This window comes from Myripristis murdjan, chromosome 22 (assembly GCF_902150065.1).
Source record: "Myripristis murdjan chromosome 22, fMyrMur1.1, whole genome shotgun sequence".
Lineage (NCBI taxonomy): Eukaryota > Metazoa > Chordata > Actinopteri > Holocentriformes > Holocentridae > Myripristis > Myripristis murdjan.
In genome coordinates, this window is record NC_044001.1 from 14,978,637 (window position 1) to 14,997,112 (window position 18,476).

Here is an 18,476-nt window from a genome sequence, read left to right on the forward strand (position 1 = left end):
GTACCATGGAAGAAAGTGGACAGTCAGAAACTCTACATACTTTGCCGAAGTCATTTTCACACCTTCAGGGACTCTAAAAGGGCCGACCAACTCTCTTCCCATTATTCCAGCCCAAAACATGACTCCGCCACCTCCTTACTGACGTCGCAGCCTTGTTGGGACATGGTGGCCATCCACCAGCCATCCACTACTCCATCCATCTGGACCATCGAGGGTTGCACAGCATTCATCAGTAAATAAGACTGTCTGGAAATTGGTTTTCATATATTTCTGGGCCCACTGCAACCATTTCTGCTTGTGAGCATTGGTTAGGAGTGGCTGAATAGAAGGTTTTTTTTTTACAACTGCAAGCCTCTGGAGGATCCTACACCGAGAGGTTTGCGGGACTCCAGAGGCACTAGCAGCTTCAAATACCTGTTTGCTGGTCTGTAAAGGCATTTTAGCAGCTGCTCTCTTGATTCTATGGATTTGTTTGGCAGAAACCCTCTTAATTATGCCTTTATCTGAGCAAACCCGTCTGTGCTCTGACTCAGACACAAATCTTTTAACAGTGTGATGATCTGCTTAAGTTTGTGAGAAATGTCCAACATTTTCATGCCTTTTCCAAGGCATTGCACTATTTCACGTTTTTCAGCAACAGATAGATCTTTTCTCTTCCCCATGGTGCTTAAAACCTGTGGCTGCTTAATAGTGTGGAACATCCTACTTAAGTAGTTTTCCTTTAATTGAGCTCACCTGGCAAACTAATTATCACAGGTGTCTGAAATTGATTTCAGTGATCCAAAGAGACCTAAGACACAATACCAGCCATGAGTTTAATTGAAAAACAAAACATTAAATGTTTATGGCACTGAAATCCAAATTGCATAATAAGTTGGAACACAGTGTATTTAAAATTACATTTAGATAGCAGACCAAAATCAGCAACATGGAAGCTAAATATACGTGTACTGAATAACAGTGGGTTTAAGGAATGAATTACAAACATATCTGAATGATAATGATAGTGGAAATGTAAACCCTGGAAAACTATGGGATGCAGCCAAAGCTGTCGTGTGGGGAAAAATTATTTCAGAAATTGCATGTGCTGGAAAGATGAAAGCTCAAAAACTATCAGACCTACAAAAACAGCTTCTGGATCTTTAAGTACAAGATAGATAGATAGATAGATAGATAGATACTTTATTCATCCCGAAGGAAATTCACAGTTTTCAGCAGTATCGACAGAGTACAAGATTAAATAAATAAAAAATAAAGAATAAATAATAAAAGATGACACTAGAGATCTAAAGATCTAAGTACCCAATGTGCAAAAAACAATGTGCAAAAAACCAAAAAAAAAAAAAAACTGTGCATAGATGTATACAATGTGCATTGATGTGGGCAATGTGCAAATTTATACTGAAATCCAACACAGTAAAAATAAGGACTCACACTTACACCTTCAAATAAGACCAATTGAACAAGAGAGAGAGATAAGATTTACAGTGATGAAGTCGAGAAAAGCTTGGATTTACAAAACAGATATTATGACCTGGCTCTAAAGCTTCTAAGTTATTATCTTGGAGTTTGAGAAAGCAACAATCTGAAAACACAGTTTATAAAATTAGAGATCCTATTTCTAAGACAATCATGATATAGATGAGAGGTAATACAAAAAGCATTTGAACATTTGTATCAGTCTCTGTACACCCAGCCTACACCATTTGATCCCTGTTAAAGGGGCTTTCACATAGCGTGCGCTCGGTGCCGACCTCGGCGCTATAGCTATTCATTGTGTATGTGATCACTGGGCGCCATGGCGCTCTGCTCTGCGCCGTGGAGGGCGCAGTGCAAGGCTGGTGCCACCGCTGGACCGGGCGCTGCGCCCAAGTTGAAATTTTTTAACTTGGGCGCAGCGCCCTGTGACGTGACCTCGGCGCGTGAGAATATTGGAATCGGAAAAAATAGGTGGATTTTGGCAGAAAGGCACACCAAAAATGGAGGAAAGCATCATCATGGCTGTCTCTGCGTGCAGAGCTGTGGGACACTAGACTGCAGTCATACCGTGATATTGTTAAAAAAGCCCAGGCATGGAGAGAGATATACCACAATTCAGGAATACCAGGTGTGTTTAAAAACTCACAGAGATATATGATGTTTTTCCTTTCCACAATAGGCGATTTTTTTTTTCTTTTTTTCTGCAATTAAAAACCAATACTGTTGTAAACTGAAGCAAATGATTTTCTAAACGGACAGGAGGTGTTTGTATTTAGAAATCTAGATGATTGACTACTTCCTAGCGTCTGTATCGGTCGCATAGCAACCAGTGCCACATACGACAAGATCCAGAACTGGAGGGTATTGCAATAAGAGAAACAGAGTATAAGATATGCCGACGATATCTTGGTCAGTATAAAGAATCCAGAATCGGGAGTTCCTAAAGTAATAGATGTGCTACATATGTATGAAAGACAATGAGGCTATACCATTAATATTACCGTTAATGTTGAATTTTACACCATCACAAGATCTTAAAAGCAGATTTATGTTTTGATGGGACACAACATCTATAAAATATCTGGGTGTAAAACTAACCAAAGACATGTCCCAACTGTACAATGAAAATTGTCAACACATCAACACAAAGACAAAACAGGATTGAGATAGATGGGCCTTATTGCCTCTGGACCTTGGCAACAGAGTGAAGACAATAAAAACAAATATTTTACCCAGATACTTTATCTGTTTCAGTCCTTACCTATTCATGTTTCTGATAATCAATTTAAAGAATGTGATAAGGTATTATCTAGATTTATTTGGAACGGTAAACTCCCCAGAGTAAGATAGAAATCTTTACAGTTACTGAAGGATAGTGGTGGGATGGGCTTACCAAACCTTTAAGGTTATTATTTAGCAGCACAGCTAAATCCACTGTTACTCTGGTGCGATCAGGAATACTTTGCAAATGGAAAATCACTGAGTTCTCATTGTTAGACTGACCTTTACAGAGTTTGCTAGGATGTCCATTAACCACTAAAAATGATATCATCCAGAGTCAGTGGGTTAGATTTTCTATTGATCTCTGGTCCTGTTTAGTGAAGCAACTTAACATTCAAAAAGAAATACAAATACTAACATGGCCAGTGTATGACCCAGATATTAATCCAATTGTGAACGACAGAGGATTTATTGATTGATTGGGAAAGAAAAGGAATCTTCTTAACTAGGGAAAAAATGGAATTAAAAAAACAAATGAAATGACCTGCAGAGTCATTTTCATATGTAATTAATTAATCTGCAGTATAAATCATAATTTTTGTAATGTTAATGTTTTACTGTACTATTGTGTATTATTTGAGTGTTGAAAAGCAAGACTTGATTTGGTTCATAGGTAAGGTGATTTGAATGTTATGTATTGTTTTCAGAAATTGAAGAATGCATTAAATCTATGGCACAGTGTTGTACTGCAAACACAAGTTTGTTGCTATTGATATATTTTCCAGTGGTAATCGGGTTTGTGAATTGTGGCTTGACTTTGAAGGAAGACTAACACATTTTTAGCACTGACTAAGCCTTGCTTTTAAACAGGTAGACTTCTGGATTACCTTGCTGTGCTGGTTGGGGTGGTGTCTGCTGTTCCTCTGGGTTATTTTCTGGGAATGTGTGAGTATTTTTATTTGATATGTTGTCAGTTACCTGCGTTCCATTTGTTCCAACTTCTTATTCAACACATATGCAAGTTTATGAAGAGTTACACTTTCCTGTTCATTGTGTTTGTTTGTGTGTGTGTGTGTGTGTGTGTGTGTGTGTGTGCGTGCCAACAGGCAGACAAGCTAAAACATGACAACTTGCATTAATGCAGTATTTCCACTGTGTACTTGTGCTTCATTTCAGTTTTTATAGTAGCATGTTTCGATGAAACAGGTAAGTGTTTCCCACAAAAGCACTGACATAAAAAAACGTTAACATGAGTTTTTCACCTGCCTTGGTCTCTGTCTCTGGGGGAAAAACTAACAACATGACATGAAAAAGATCAGCAGGTGGAAACAATCATTTCATCCAAAGAAAAATGAAGAGGGAGAAGATCAGGATATTTTATGGAAGTATTTAGTTTTAGGTTTTAACTTGTGACAGTTAAAGTGCTCAAATTAATCGCATTACTCAAAGACTTTACTCATCCAAAGTAACCAGTGTAGCTGTAATTAGTAAATTTCCAGCTCCAGAAAACATTCCTGTTTGAACTAGGGGTGCTCCGTCGCGGGTACCTCACGATTCGATTCGATTTCGATTATGGGAGCTTCGATTTTTCGATTATAGCGATTATAGCGATTATAGCGATTATAGCGATTGTCGATTCGATGCGATTATTGGTGCCACAATTCTTCGATTATTGTGATTTTTACAACTATTTTCCATGCAAGACTGATTTTGTGTTAATCTTTGGCTAGCTTTGTAAATAAATAGCCCATAAATTATCTCATGTCACTCTCAAAATAAAGATTTTTTGAACATTTGACTAGGAATTATTTTTCAAAGACAAAAAATATTTTCAAATTTTCAAAGACACAAAATATTTTGACTATGTAATCTGGGAGTAGCTCCCAACATTTAACCCAACATTGCCATGGAGCACAGGCCCATCTAGGGGCCAGTGAAAGAATTGCATAAGCCAGTTCCATCATAACAAAGAGTAACTACAGCACTACAGTACACCATTGACTATAATTTCTGTACAGATAAGTATGACTCCCCTGGACCTATAAGACACTTTAGTAAGGTCATTAATTCACATAAACAACAACATAATTATGTGTCTCCATCAAATTTTATTAAATGGAAACATGTGTCATTTGTAAATGCAAAGTGACATTTTTACAAGGCAACAACAGCCTTAACTACAATCCCAAAGACAAAACTGCCTTAATCCAAGGCAAAACAGTGCAATCTTCAAAATAAAGTCAGTTTATTCAGTCTGGAATTCGCCATCATAAACCGCCATATTATTGCAAGGGAACAATAAAAAGTGCATTCTTCAAAATCAAATAATTCAACTTACTCAGTTTGGACAAGATAAAATACTGTATTGACCCGCATAAAAGACGACCCTGATTTTAAGACGACCCCTCTTTTTCAAGACCCTTTTTTGGAAAAAGACTTTTTATATGGACAAAATCTTGTTTGAATAAAAAAGGCGTGCCCACCCGGTCAGGTCTGCCGGATCTGACAGGTGAGCAGTGCACACATACTGCCATATATACCTTTCATTATAAATCAACTTTTGTTCATATACGGCTGCAGCAGCACAACGGACACTGACACAGACAACATGGTTGATTGGTGACTGCGCAATGCGACCATTCGCCGGTAATCGCAGCATCAGGCGAGCCTACCTACTGGTTTACATATGCAAGCCTACAATACATGTGTATTTGCTTAGACCCCCAATATTAGACGAGGGCGTTTTTTCAATGGAAAAAATATCGTCTGATATTCAGATGAATACGGTATTTGCAAACAAACGACAGCTGCTTCCCTCTGCTTCCGTTTGCGATGGTCCCACCTACTAAACTGTCCGGTTGGCGCGCACGTTACCTACTTTTTGTTCCAGGTACCCATTTTTTTTCCCAGGCTTTGTGGAAAAGAATCGATGTGAAAAAAATCGATGCCATATCGTCATGTAAAACATCGTGATGAATCGCTATTTCGATTAATCTAACCCACCACTAGTTTGAACTCAAGTGCTCCAGCGATGTGACGTCACTGATTGGATGTGGCCAGAAGTGCAACATGTCTGAAAGTTTCAGCCCCTAAGGGCAGTGCAGCACAAGTTTTCTGCTGCTGTTGACTCCCTCTGAAGCTATCCCACTGAAAGATGATGGTCTCACTCTTTTACTGATGATTTTTAAGATTTATTTCAGATCTTCAAACCAATGTAAGAGCTGATGACAGATAGAAACACAAAAAATAATGCATTAATTCTCTTGCTAGATTAACATGAAGTTAACATTGAACTGATGCAAAAATAGCAACTTTATATCAAAATTCACTGCAACTCATATCACATATTATTATTGTCTTTAAAACATAACAAACACTGATCTTCCTGCCTCATCGGAGGATAGCTAAAGGACTACACACAATGCACAGAATATTTTTCACGTCACTTAAACTTTATTTATTATTATTATTTACACCCTGAATTGACTGACATGTAAGGGTTTACAGATGTTACTTACATGTTACAGATCTTGATTCTATAGTCATCCATTCACCTCAGCATCAACATGATACAGACAATGCTGTGAAGTGACTGAGCTCACTCCTGCATTCACCACCACACCTTCAGCTTCAAACAGCAGCTCCAGGTTGTCATTAGGACTCAACGTTGACCTGCAGGAAAATTGTTTTCATTCAATTTCCACAGTGGCAGCCAGATTCCCAGTTTGCACACGCTGGTTTTTACAATAGAACTGAAGTAAAGCAGTAGGAATTTAGCAGCTGAAGTAAAAGGTCAGTTCCCACAGACACCAGCAGCATTTGGTTGTTGTTGCGTCCCTCATGTCTGCAATAAAACTCACAATCAGAGGTGAGACAGAGATCAGCCTGCAGTTGTTGCATGCTAATTCCTATCCGTTCTGAAACTCTGCTGCCAGAGCATCATCACCCTGTGATGGTCCAAGCAAGTCTCCATGGCTTCTATGACATTGGAAAATTCACAAGTAAATAATTATAACAAAAAAAACAAAACAAAAAAAAAAAAAAACATTCTTAGCAATAAAAGCAGTAGCAGTAATACACTCCTGATCAAAATTTTAAGACCAGTTGAAAAATTGCAAGAATTTACATTTTGCACTGTTGAATCTTAAGAAGGTTCTAAGTAGAGCTTCAAAATGCAAAAAGAAGAAATGGGAGTGAGACAAAAAAAATTTGAGTAAGCAATTTATTGCAAACAACCATTAAACTGAAATAGGCTGTTCATCAGCTGATCAAAAGTTTAAGACCACAGCCTTTAAAAGCCCAGATCTTCGCAAAAATGTGGATTCAGTGTCATTTTCTGTCAGGTATCCACATTGTCATGACCTCCTGATGGCAAAGGCAAAAAAGCTTTCTTGTTAATCACCTCAAAAATTTGTTTCGGCATGCTTGATGCTAGTGTTTCCAGGAGGCTAGTGGGAATGTTGCTCCAAGTGGTGAAGATGGCATAACGGAGGGCATCCACTGTCTGGAACTGGTGTCCATTGTTGAAAACTTCCCTTGCCATCCAACTCCAAATGTTCTCAACTGGACTTATATAAGGGGAACATGCAGGATGGTTCAAAAGAGTGATGTTATTTCTCTGGAAAAAGTCCTTTGTCAGGTGGGCATTGTGAACTGCAGCGTTGTCCTGTTGAAAAACCCAGTCATTACCACACAGACGATGGCCTTCAGTCATGAGGGATGCCCCCTGCAACATCTCCACATAGCCAGCTGCCATTTGACGCCTCTGCACAACCTGAAGTTCCATTGTTCTCAGGTGGGATCTCCTTGTCATGCCAGTAACGTTGGAAGCAGTCAGGACCGTCAAAGTTACATTTTTTCTCATCAGAGAATAAAACTTTTCTTCCACCTTTCAATGCCCCATGTTTGGTGCTCTCGTGCAAACTCCAAATGGGCAATTTTGTGGCGTTGAAGGAGACGAGGCCTTTGAAGACGTTTTTTATTCTTAAAACCCTTCTCTCGCAGATGCCGTCTGATGGTTATGGGACTGCAGTTGGCACCAGTGACAAGCTCAATTTGGGCCGAGGATCGTCCCGTGTCTTGACAGACAGCCAATTGGATCCTCCGGCTCAGGGCCGGTGAAATTTTTTTGGGTCTACCACTTGACTTTTTTGTTCCATAACCCTCAGGATCTTTTAAGAAGTTTAAAATGACTGTCTTACTGCGTCCAACCTCAGTAGCAATGGCACGCGGTGAGAGGCCTTGCTTATGCAACAATCCAACCGTTAGTTAGAACCTTCTTAAGATCCAACAGTGCAAAATGTAAATTCTTGCAATTTTTCAGCTGGTCTTAAGATTTTGATCAGGAGTGTAGTTGTGTTGCTTTTCTGTGCATTTGAAACAGTAAAGTATGACAAAAACCACATGTATGTGAAGGTCAGAGTTTCTATTTATTGAAGTTTGACCTGCAGAGTCATTTTCATATGTAATTAATTAATTTGAAGTATAAATCATAATTTATGTAATGTTAGTGTTTTACTGTACTATTGTGTATTATTTGAGTGTTGAAAAGCAAAACTCGATTCGGTTAATAGGTAAGGTGATTTGAATGTTATGCATTGTTTTCAGAAATTGAAGAATACATTAAGGGCCCTATCTTGTGCCAGACTCCCTAAACCCGCTATTTGCGGATTTAGGATTTAGGAAGAGGCGTTCCCCCGTAAAAGTTGCTATCTTGTGCACCTCCCACTATCCGCAAAACACCTCCGCTACCCGCTATATTATGAATAGGCGTGTTTTGGGCGTTACGCCAGTTAAACCAATCAGTGTGCCAGGTGCCACTGCCTTTAAGGGCAGACTGCGCTATCCTAAATCCTAAATCCTAAATCCTAAACCCGCGATGGAGAGAGGGAGGTAGATTTTCTCAGGGCTTCTACTGAGGCTAAAGCAAGTTGGCTATATACATATTATATATTATATTATAGGCGAGTTAATTCGGGAGGTGGAGCCACATGTGTCCAAGTGGACGTGTCACAAGGTTGTACTGATTGAGTAAAATCCCCCGGTCACACCACACACACACAAGAGGCAGAGGTGGAACTATGTGTAAACTAATTTATTGACAAGGTAGATTGGGCAAATAAAATATTAAAAATAAAAATACAGCACAGCTGCTGGCTTATGATAAAACAATAAAACGTGCTGGCGTAAGTGTCCAATTAAAACAGTCTTTCCTCTAAACAGTCTATATGAGTAATATATTCAGTCCATTCCGGCGGCGTCCCGGTATCAGTCCGACCGTGTGCGTGGCGAGGCTCCGTCGGGGCGCGCATTGAAGCCGCCTGGACGCGCTCTCGTAACAGCCCAAACTTTAGGGAAAGCGGATAGCGGGTGGTCAGGACCACCCGCTATCCGCTTTCCCTAAAGTGTGTGCGCAAGATAGCAACTTTAGGGAAAGCGCATGAAACACACCCACGGACACACCTCCAGGCGCAAATGACGGAGTCGGCATAAGGATAGCGGGTAGCGGGTGGCGCAAGATACCGTTTAGGGATAGCGGAAGCTCCTAAATCCGCAATTTGCGGGTAGCGGGTAGTGGCAGAGGATAGCGGGTGGCACAAGATAGGGCCCTAAATCTATGGCACAGTGTTGTACTGCAAACACAAGTTTGTTGCTATTGATATATCTTCTGGTGGTAATCTGGTTTGTGAACTGTGGCTTGACTTTGAAGGAAAACTAACACATTTATAGCACTGACTAAGCCTTGTTTTTAAACAGGTAGAGAGCAGCTTTACATTGGTGTGCTTGCTGTGGTGATGGCTGCAGTTTCTCTGGGTTGTTCGCTGGGTTTGGGTGAATATTTTTATTTGATTTGTTGTCAGTAACCTGTGTTCTATTTGTTCCAAGTTCCTAATCAACACATATGCAAGGTTATGAAGGGTTACACTTTCCTGGTGTTCATTGTGTGTGTGTGTGTGTGTGTGTGTGTGTGTGTGTGTGTGTGTGTGTGTGTGTCTGTGTGTCTGTGTGTGTATGTGAAGCTGCAGGTAGACAAGCTAAAACATGACAACATGCATTAATGAAATATTTCCACTGTATGCTTGTGCTTCATTTCAGCTGTTATAACAGGAAAGATCTTTTCATTACGTGGTGGATTTGACAGTGAAACAGGTAAGTGTTTCCCACAAAAGCATTGAAATAAAAACATGTTAACATGAGTTTTTCACCTGCCTTGGTCTCTGTGTCTGCAATGAGCCTGTTTTCCACTGCATATCTTCTGAAAACATGAAGTGCAACCTATGCAACAGAACAAAAACAAGTTGCTCTTTTTGTGACATAATTGCAAATCCTCACTTAGTGACTGTAATGTGACAAAGCAAATATAAGCAATAAGCAGACAGTCTTTATTGCTGACAGTAGCCTCGTCCATTTGCAAGGCAAAACGAGTGTCTTTCAGTTTTTCTATGAGTTGATCTTCCAGGTCATTTGAAATGTCACATATAAGCCTTGAAATCGTGTCATTAGACAGGGAGACAGCCTTCAGTTTTGCAGCGCTTGTCTCTTCAACCATAGTTTACACAATATCTAGAGCTGCGGGAGTATGAGCTCCTCTGCTATGATGTGTGGTTCCATGGATGTGCAACTCTGTATGCAACCTTGTATGACCCCAGTTGTGCTTTGTTGGTCACTGATGCTGTTTTCATTTTAAGCAATTCTCCTGTTTGTGATATTCATCAAGTTTTTTCTTAAAGAACTCCAGTGGCTTACTGCCATGAGCTGGGTGTAAAGTCTCCAAGTGTCTCTTTAATTTGTTTGGTTTCATACAGTCAGCTGCTAGAGTTTTCAGACATAAAACACAGACAGGTCTCCCCTCATCTCCTACCACATTAGCTGTGAATCCAAGAGTAAGATATGCGTCATCATTATTTCTTGACTTGGGTTTTCGTGGTTGATCAACCTCAGCGCCGGCCAACTTTGTCTGATTTGTATGTGACGCCTCGCCTGTTTTGTTTTGTTTGTTTGTTTGTTTTTTTGCCCCTGTAATGTATTTGTCCATTTTTCCATTTGCAGACCGACTCTGTCTCCCTCTCTGTGTAATTTGATTTCACTATGGCAACGTGTTTGTGTGTTGAGCCACTCACAAATGAGTCCGGGTTGTCTGATGTCAAGACATATTTCCGCATGGTACATTTTCGGACTTACACACACACACACACACACACACACACACACACACGAGCGGTGACGCAATGCTGTAAAGTGACTGAGCACACTCCTGCATTCACCACCACACCTTCAGCTTCAAACAGCAGCTCCAGGTTGTCATTAGGACTCAACACTGACCTGCAGGAAAATTGTTTTCATTCAGTTTCCACAGTGGCAGCCAGATTCCCAGTTTGCACACGGTGGTTTTTACAATAGAATTGAAGTAAAACAGTAGGAATTTAGCAGCTGAAGTAAAAGGCCGGTTCCCACAAACACCAGCAGTATTTGGTTGCTGTTGCGTCCTTCACGTCTGCAATAAAACTCACAAACAGAGGTGAGACAGGGATTAGCCTGCAGGTGTTGCATGCTAATTCTGAAACTAAAACTCTGCAGCCAATGCAAAGCACCATCACCGTATAATGATCCAGACAAGTCTCCATGGCTTCTATGACATTGGAAAATACACAAATAAATAATTATAAAAAAAAAACAAAAAACATTTGTAGCAGTAAAAGCAGGACCAACAATAGTTGTGTTGCTTTTCTGTGCATTTACAACAGTGAAGAATGGAAAAAAATCACTTGTATGTGAAGGTCAGAGCAACTATTTGAACTTTGACCGCAGATTCATTTTTTAATTTGAGTAATTCATTGTAAGTATAAATCACATTTTAAGTAATGTGACTTAGACAAGGTCAATCACAAGAGGGGGCTGTGATGTGCAGAGCACACATACAGCTTTTAGTAAAAATGTCCAGTCAGTGCAGGGTTGTTTAGTGTGGAACAATCTCCCTTTAACCATCAGAGATTGTCCCACTTTTACTCCGTTTAAACATAATCTTAAAAAATGGTTACTCCACAACCAATCTTGTGAGCATAGTTAATTCTGCACTTTACCCCTTGATGACCTTGCAACTTATTTTAGTCTTCAAAGCTGTTATTTCCTAGTCCTTTTAAAAACAGCCGAGTCACTTTCGGGTTAGTTGTTTGTTTTCTTGTTGCACTTTTTGTTTGGGCATTTTGTATCTGTCTCTTTAGTGTTATGTCTTTGTTGTATGTCAGGGACTATGGATGTAAGGGCGTTTTCACACCTGAAAGTCCGAACCAAGGTCCGAACCAAACTGCAAATGGAGTAACGGACTTTACAAGACAAACATACATGGGAAATGTATTCTTCTCATTAGAGGACGCATCAACTCCCCATGCACTTCCGTGGCTCATTTTGCTTTGGTTACGCTGAGTTGTTGGGCTGGCCGGCCGGCATCTGACATCAGTATTACTTCCTGTTTACAGAAAATGAATCGAGCGAGCCAGAGCCGGCTTTTGAGTATATGTCTGCAGACCCGGAGACTGCAGATTCAGGCCCGCAGTTTTGGGACCCGCAGTTCTAGGCCCCTCGTTTTTCCGCGACAGCAACACCTACTGGTCTGGACGACTGTAAAACTGCACCGCGGTCCTGGACCTGCAGTTCTAGGCCCCTCGTTTTTCCGCGACAGCGACACCTATTTCATCGGAGACAAGTAATGACAGACGATCGGAGTGCAAGGATTCAACGTGGAGTCAAGTTATGGAATGGCCTTAGTGATAATTTAAAATTGTGTAGCTCTCTGTTGAGGTTCAAAAAAATATTGAAAAGTAGAATAATAAAGCATTACAATGTAAACTGACTGCAATGTGAAATTAACCCTTGTATACCCTAAGGAAAAGTTAACCCTTTACATGCCTGTTTGTATCATATACTACTAATTAAAATTTGTGGAAAAAAACATATACTGAAACTTTGTCAACATACTAACAGGTAATGAGATTATTTTACTATTATTATCCCAGTGTGACATGGGTTGCCCATCACCCACAATATTAACTTTGGTGCATTATTTATTTATTTATTTGTTGCGAGAAATGAAGTGGCGACTGTGAAACAAACTCTGTGGTCTGTTCGCTGCTTTCAGAGCTGGTGTGAGGAGAAGAAAGAGACTGTTGATTTTCACCCGATCTCAGCGTCTGTGTTGCTTGGCAACCATTCTGCCCACTTTCTTGCTGGATTGCACGCTATTGCTTGGTGGAAGAGTAAATACTTGGGCAACCCATGTCACACTGGGATAATAATAGTAAAATAATCTCATTACCTGTTAGTATGTTGACAAAGTTTCAGTATATGTTTTTTTCCACAAATTTTAATTAGTAGTATATGATACAAACAGGCATGTAAAGGGTTAATATTTGATTAAGTAATGATTTAAAATAATTAAAAACATTTTAATAAATAGAATGGAACGAAAAACCCTGGAAAAATTGATTTTAAAAAATCATAATTTTATGAAAGGGTAGATGCTTGACCATTTTTGGGTCAAAGGGTGGGATTCGGAACTTTTCCTTAGGGTATACAAGGGTTAATTTCACATTGCAGTCAGTTTACATTGTAATGCTTTATTATTCTACTTTTCAATATTTTTTTGAACCTCAACAGAGAGCTACACAATTTTAAATCATCACTAAGGCCATTCCATAACTTGACTCCACATTGAATCCTTGCACTCCGATCGTCTGTCATTACTTGTCTCCGATGAAATAGGTGTCGCTGTCGCGGAAAAACGAGGGGCCTAGAACTGCGGGTCCCAAAACTGCGGGCCTGAATCTGCAGTCTCCGGGTCTGCAGACATATGGCAGCGGTTGTTTACCGGAGGGATACCCGCAGGATTTTACCGGCGTCATAGGTAGAGTCGTCGGCGACATAGGTAAAGCCGGCATTGGAGCGAGCCATCCTTTTCCCGCTCTAATACTTGGTATATTGCTACCAGCAGCATCAAGTTAATGAGCAATACATCAGAGTAACTGCTATTCGTAAGATGAGCCTCCTCATCATGAGAAAACTTTATCGAGAGGAGGAGAAAACGGCATTTAAAAAAAAAAAAAAAAGATGAGCTGTCAGTAGTGATGTATTAACTTGTCTTTATAGTGCTATACATTTTACCGTGCAACACTTTTCATTCAGCATAATAACGGACACGACTAATGTTGCGCCTTGCGTGTCACAGCAACGTTTAACGTTAGCAGCTAAAGTTAGCATGCCGTCGGAGACGCATAACCAGGGTAACCAGCTGGTTAGCGTGATGTAACTTCCTGTACCGTAATTAAATCGAGAGCAGCAGAAGAAAAAAACTTCCTGTCATTGATATGAAGGTCCGAACCATACAAACAGTTGTTTTCACACTGCAGAAGGTCCGAACCTTGGTTCGTTTGGTCCGGACCGAGACCACCTCTTTTGGTCGGACCAAATTTTGGTCGTTTGGTGCGGACTGTGGTCCGCGGCACCTTTCACACAGTAATTTAGGTTCGGATCAAACTGAAAGTCCAGACCAAACGAGACAGGTGTGAAAACGCCCTTACTTTGCACCTAACCTGTACTTGTTTGTACTTAATTGGAGTGTTTTGTTCATTAATGTATGCTGTCCCTCCCAAATAAATAAATAAATAGTGTTTTACTGTACTATTGTGTATTATTTGAGTGTTGAAAAGCAAAACTTGATTTGGGTTATAGGTAAGGTGATTTGAATGTTATGCATTGTTTTCACAAATTGAAGAATGCATTAACTCTATGGCACAGTGTTGTACTGCAAACACAAGTTTGTTGCTATTGATATATTTTCCAGATACATTTCTGCATTACCTTGGTGTGCTGGCTGCGGTGATTGCTGCAGTTTCTCTGGGTTGTTCTCTGGTTTCTGGTGAGTATTTTTATTTGATTTGTTGTCAGTAACCTGCGTTCCATTTGTTTCAACTTCCTAATCACATATGTAACACATATGTAAGGTTATGAAGAGTTACACTTTCTTGTTCAGTGTGTGTGTGTGTGTGTGTGTGTGTGTGTGTGTGCGCGCGCCTATAGGCAGATAAACAAAAACATGACATTAATGCAATATTTCCACTGTGTGCTTGTGCTTCATTTCAGCTGCTATAACAGGAAAGATGTATTTACTTGACAGTGAGTCAGGTAAGTGTTTCCCACAAAAGCACTGAAATAAAAACATGTTAACATAAGTTTTTCAGCTGCCTTGGTCTCTGTCTCTGGGGGAAAACTCACAACAGGACATGGAAAAGATCAGCAGGTGGAAACACAAAACATTCCTTTCAATAAAAGCAGTACCAGTAATACATGTAGTTATTTTGCTTTTCTTTTCATTTAAAATTGTAAATGACGGCTTGCTCATTTTTAATATGTTGATACATTTGTTATTCACAAGTTTTTTTCTTTTTATTTGTTTTTAATAATTAGCATTTTGGCATATATGTATGATTTGAATTCACAGCAGCAGTTTAGATTAGGGAAGACAATAACCACTCATCAGTCACTTCTTAACATACATATTATCTTACTGGCTCATTATGAGTTACTGGAAACCAGTTATTAGCACCTTATTGTGCACTTTTCTTCAATTATAGCCCATTTTCCCTCAGCCACTGGATCAACTGTCAGCAACAAAGTTGTTAGACTCACAAACAGAAGCCACACACCAATTAACTGTTTTGAATCAGTAAGCAGGCAGGTGTTACCAACTATCCCTCTTGTCCTTGAAATGAAAATAAAAACTGTTCTTTTCTCCTGTCTGCAGCTCAAAGTCCAGCACCTACATCAAACTGTATCACATGTTGTTCTACATCAGATGATGCAGAAGAAGGCAAGTCTCCATGGCTTTTATGACACTGTAAATGCAGATTTAAATACTTAAAATGTGGGGAATAGCAATTGCTATTTTTTGTATATTATTTTCTCACATTATATATCACATATTCTTTTCTGTTATGCAAGTTATTGTTATAGTATATCATTTACATTTATTCTGCCACCTTCTCTTGAGTTGTTACAAGCCTGGCAGACCCACACTTTAGTAAATAAAATCACTGCAAAGTTAAAAATCAATACCTCCAGGTGCATTTGCAACATTACCCTAACAATAAAATCCTGCAAATGAAAACCCTTTGGCTTACCAAGAGCCCACGTGTGCAGAAGTGCTCTTATGTTGTCTTCACGTCCTCATCAGATAAACTCAAATATCCATTAAATGAAACCAGAATTCATACAAATTCAAACATAAGCCTTGTGACAATAAGCCACTCAGTGTCTATGCAGCCCTGCAATAAACAAATCAAATGAATAAATAAAAGCTGATAATAATACTGATAATAACAGCTTTTGGAAGCCGGGCCAGTGAAAATTGTCTTAGGGCCAGTAGCTTTAAGATGCACTGGTCCTAGCCAGTGGCAAAAAACTATCAACACTGAACCCTGGCTTCATTATTAGCACCTTATTCTGCATTGTTTTCTTCATGTTCAGTCAATTAAACTTGAGTTTCCCTCAGTGCTTGCTGGCAGTTGGCCTTGTTCAGTATGGGCTTCATGAGGAGCATCATGGCAGTGTGATTCCCAGTCTGTGTGTGCACTTTCCTGTTGTGTTTTGATGGAATTCATGCAAAGTGGAGAAGCTGCTGTACATTTACAGCTGTTGGTGTGTTTGTGTTTTTACAGGACATCAAACAGAACTAAATCAACTAAACCATGGTGAACCAAACCAAGATGAAGATGGGAGGTCAGATGGACCAACAGCATGAAGTCACTGGTTATAGTCAGCTGGCATTTTCAACAATGGACCTTTTTCACTGCAGCCACTTTGTGATGACATAGCAGCATAAAGCAGGGCAGCTTCTGTCCACAGGCAGTAAGGCTTAGCAACAGCCAGTGGACTCACAGCCACATCTGCATCTGGACTGAATATACTGCAGCTGAGGGGTTTGAATATGTACATGGTCTGAGTATGTGAGTGAGTGAGTGAGTGAGTGAGTGAGTGAGTGAGTGAGTGTGTGTGTGTGTGTGTGTGTGTGTGTGTGTGCGTGCGTGCGTGCGTGCGTGCGTGCGTGCGTGCGTGCGTGCGTGTGTGTGTGCATGTGTTTGTGATTTTTTTTACATGTGTATTTTATTTAAGTATGAGTTTAGATGTAAATAATTCTGTTGTAATGTTCTCATCTGTATTGTTGTATGGTTGTTTTCTATTGTTTTTCACTTTTTCGTGGAATTTAAGTGAACTTCCTGTGTTTTTATGCTTTTGACAAAAACCTACCTGAGCTTGATGTTGATGTCTCTCTTTATTGCAACAGACCAGCACTAGAGGGCGACTCAGCGTTTATTTATTTATTTTTTTTGCTCACAAATTTTCATTTATGTATATTGCATTTTGATCAAATAATAAGATTAAATCCATAAAATTCCTTCTCACGTCTTAATAAAATCAAAACAAATTTTTATAGCATAAAGGGAACATATATATAATATATAAGTATATTTGCTCAGTGATGAACGTAGACATCTCACTTCACTGAGTGTGGACAGTAACAAAACAAGAAGGAAAAAGAAAGAAATATAATTTCAGGATCTATTCCAGACATGTGTGCCTTTGCAGAGTCAGTCCAGGCTGTGAGCCCACTCCACCCCCTCTCCCAGACGGACCTTTTTACTTTTGCTTTCACTTCTGTATCCAGATGTAAAGACAGGAGCGACCTGCAGCTCAGACGCTGACGGAGCTCCTGCTTCGTGCTAAAAGAAATGATAGTTTTATATCAAACAGTTTGTCATTTGTTTCTGTAGACATGGGTAGATGTGTGATTTTCTTGGGGCTCCTGGCTGTGCTGCTGCTGGACTTTACAGAGGGTAAGTTTCACGAAACGCCCCACTTCACTTCCCTGATGGAAACGCTGTGATGGGAGGCTGTTTTTTGACAGCGTTGCTGATATAATGTTTTAACTCCCTGAGAAAACTTCTGTGATGATTTGACGTCGCTATACAGATAAAACTGAATTGAACTGGTCTTGTTTAACTCCCAGCCCGTATTTAGTTTGGGAAATACAAACTGCGTCAAACAGCCCCGTGACAGTGAGATATTAGAAATAACGGTCTTCTTGGTCTTCATTGTGCTTGACCACTTCAGTCTCGTCCTCCCTGGGCTCAGGGGGGAAACCACAGGAATTATCTCTCGAGGGTGTTGAATTAATTGATAAGGAGGTGGTGCAGGGAATTTATCATTAATTTGCTGTAGTAATACAGAGATGTCTGATGCATGGTACGCAGCAGCATCCACATAGTGTGGGTACTGTTACTGCAACGTTCAATGAGATGAATACAGGAACTATCAAAATTTTCCATTTACTGAATACATGATCAAGCCAATCAGCTAAGGGATTTGTTATCCCTGAATGCTCTGCTAATTCTTCTGACATGGTCTTTAGGCCAGAAAGAGCTTGAGTTGCTGTCTGGTGCAGTATTGTTTGGGATGAAGACGCAACAGTCCTGAGAGAACATAGCACACACACCTCCTGTTTCAGCTAAGAGAAATCAAGTGCTAATCTGTTTTGGTAGGTCATTAATGAAATAGCAACTAACTGTTCATGCAGACCAACGATAGTTTCCCTTGTCATATTGGTCAGCCTTTGCACGTTAAAAACAGATGTAATTTTTCCTGGCAACATTCTTATTTATCGTGCCCCACCTAGAAGATGGATCAACACAGACAAGAATGTATCTCTTGCCTTCAGTTTACTTTTG

At 39.9% G+C, this 18,476-nt stretch overlaps 1 protein-coding gene across 1 annotated transcript in view; it reads left to right on the forward strand.

The window, feature by feature from the left end:
- Window positions 1–18,476, forward strand: part of LOC115354037 (uncharacterized) — a 114,270-nt gene that overhangs the window by 19,930 nt on the left and 75,864 nt on the right. Inside the window, exons 12-14 of the mRNA XM_030044192.1 lie at window positions 3,571–3,645; window positions 3,877–3,906; window positions 9,457–9,531. Of these exons, the coding sequence (XP_029900052.1) occupies window positions 3,571–3,645; window positions 3,877–3,906; window positions 9,457–9,531 (180 nt within the window). The remainder of the gene's footprint in view (window positions 1–3,570; window positions 3,646–3,876; window positions 3,907–9,456; window positions 9,532–18,476) is intronic.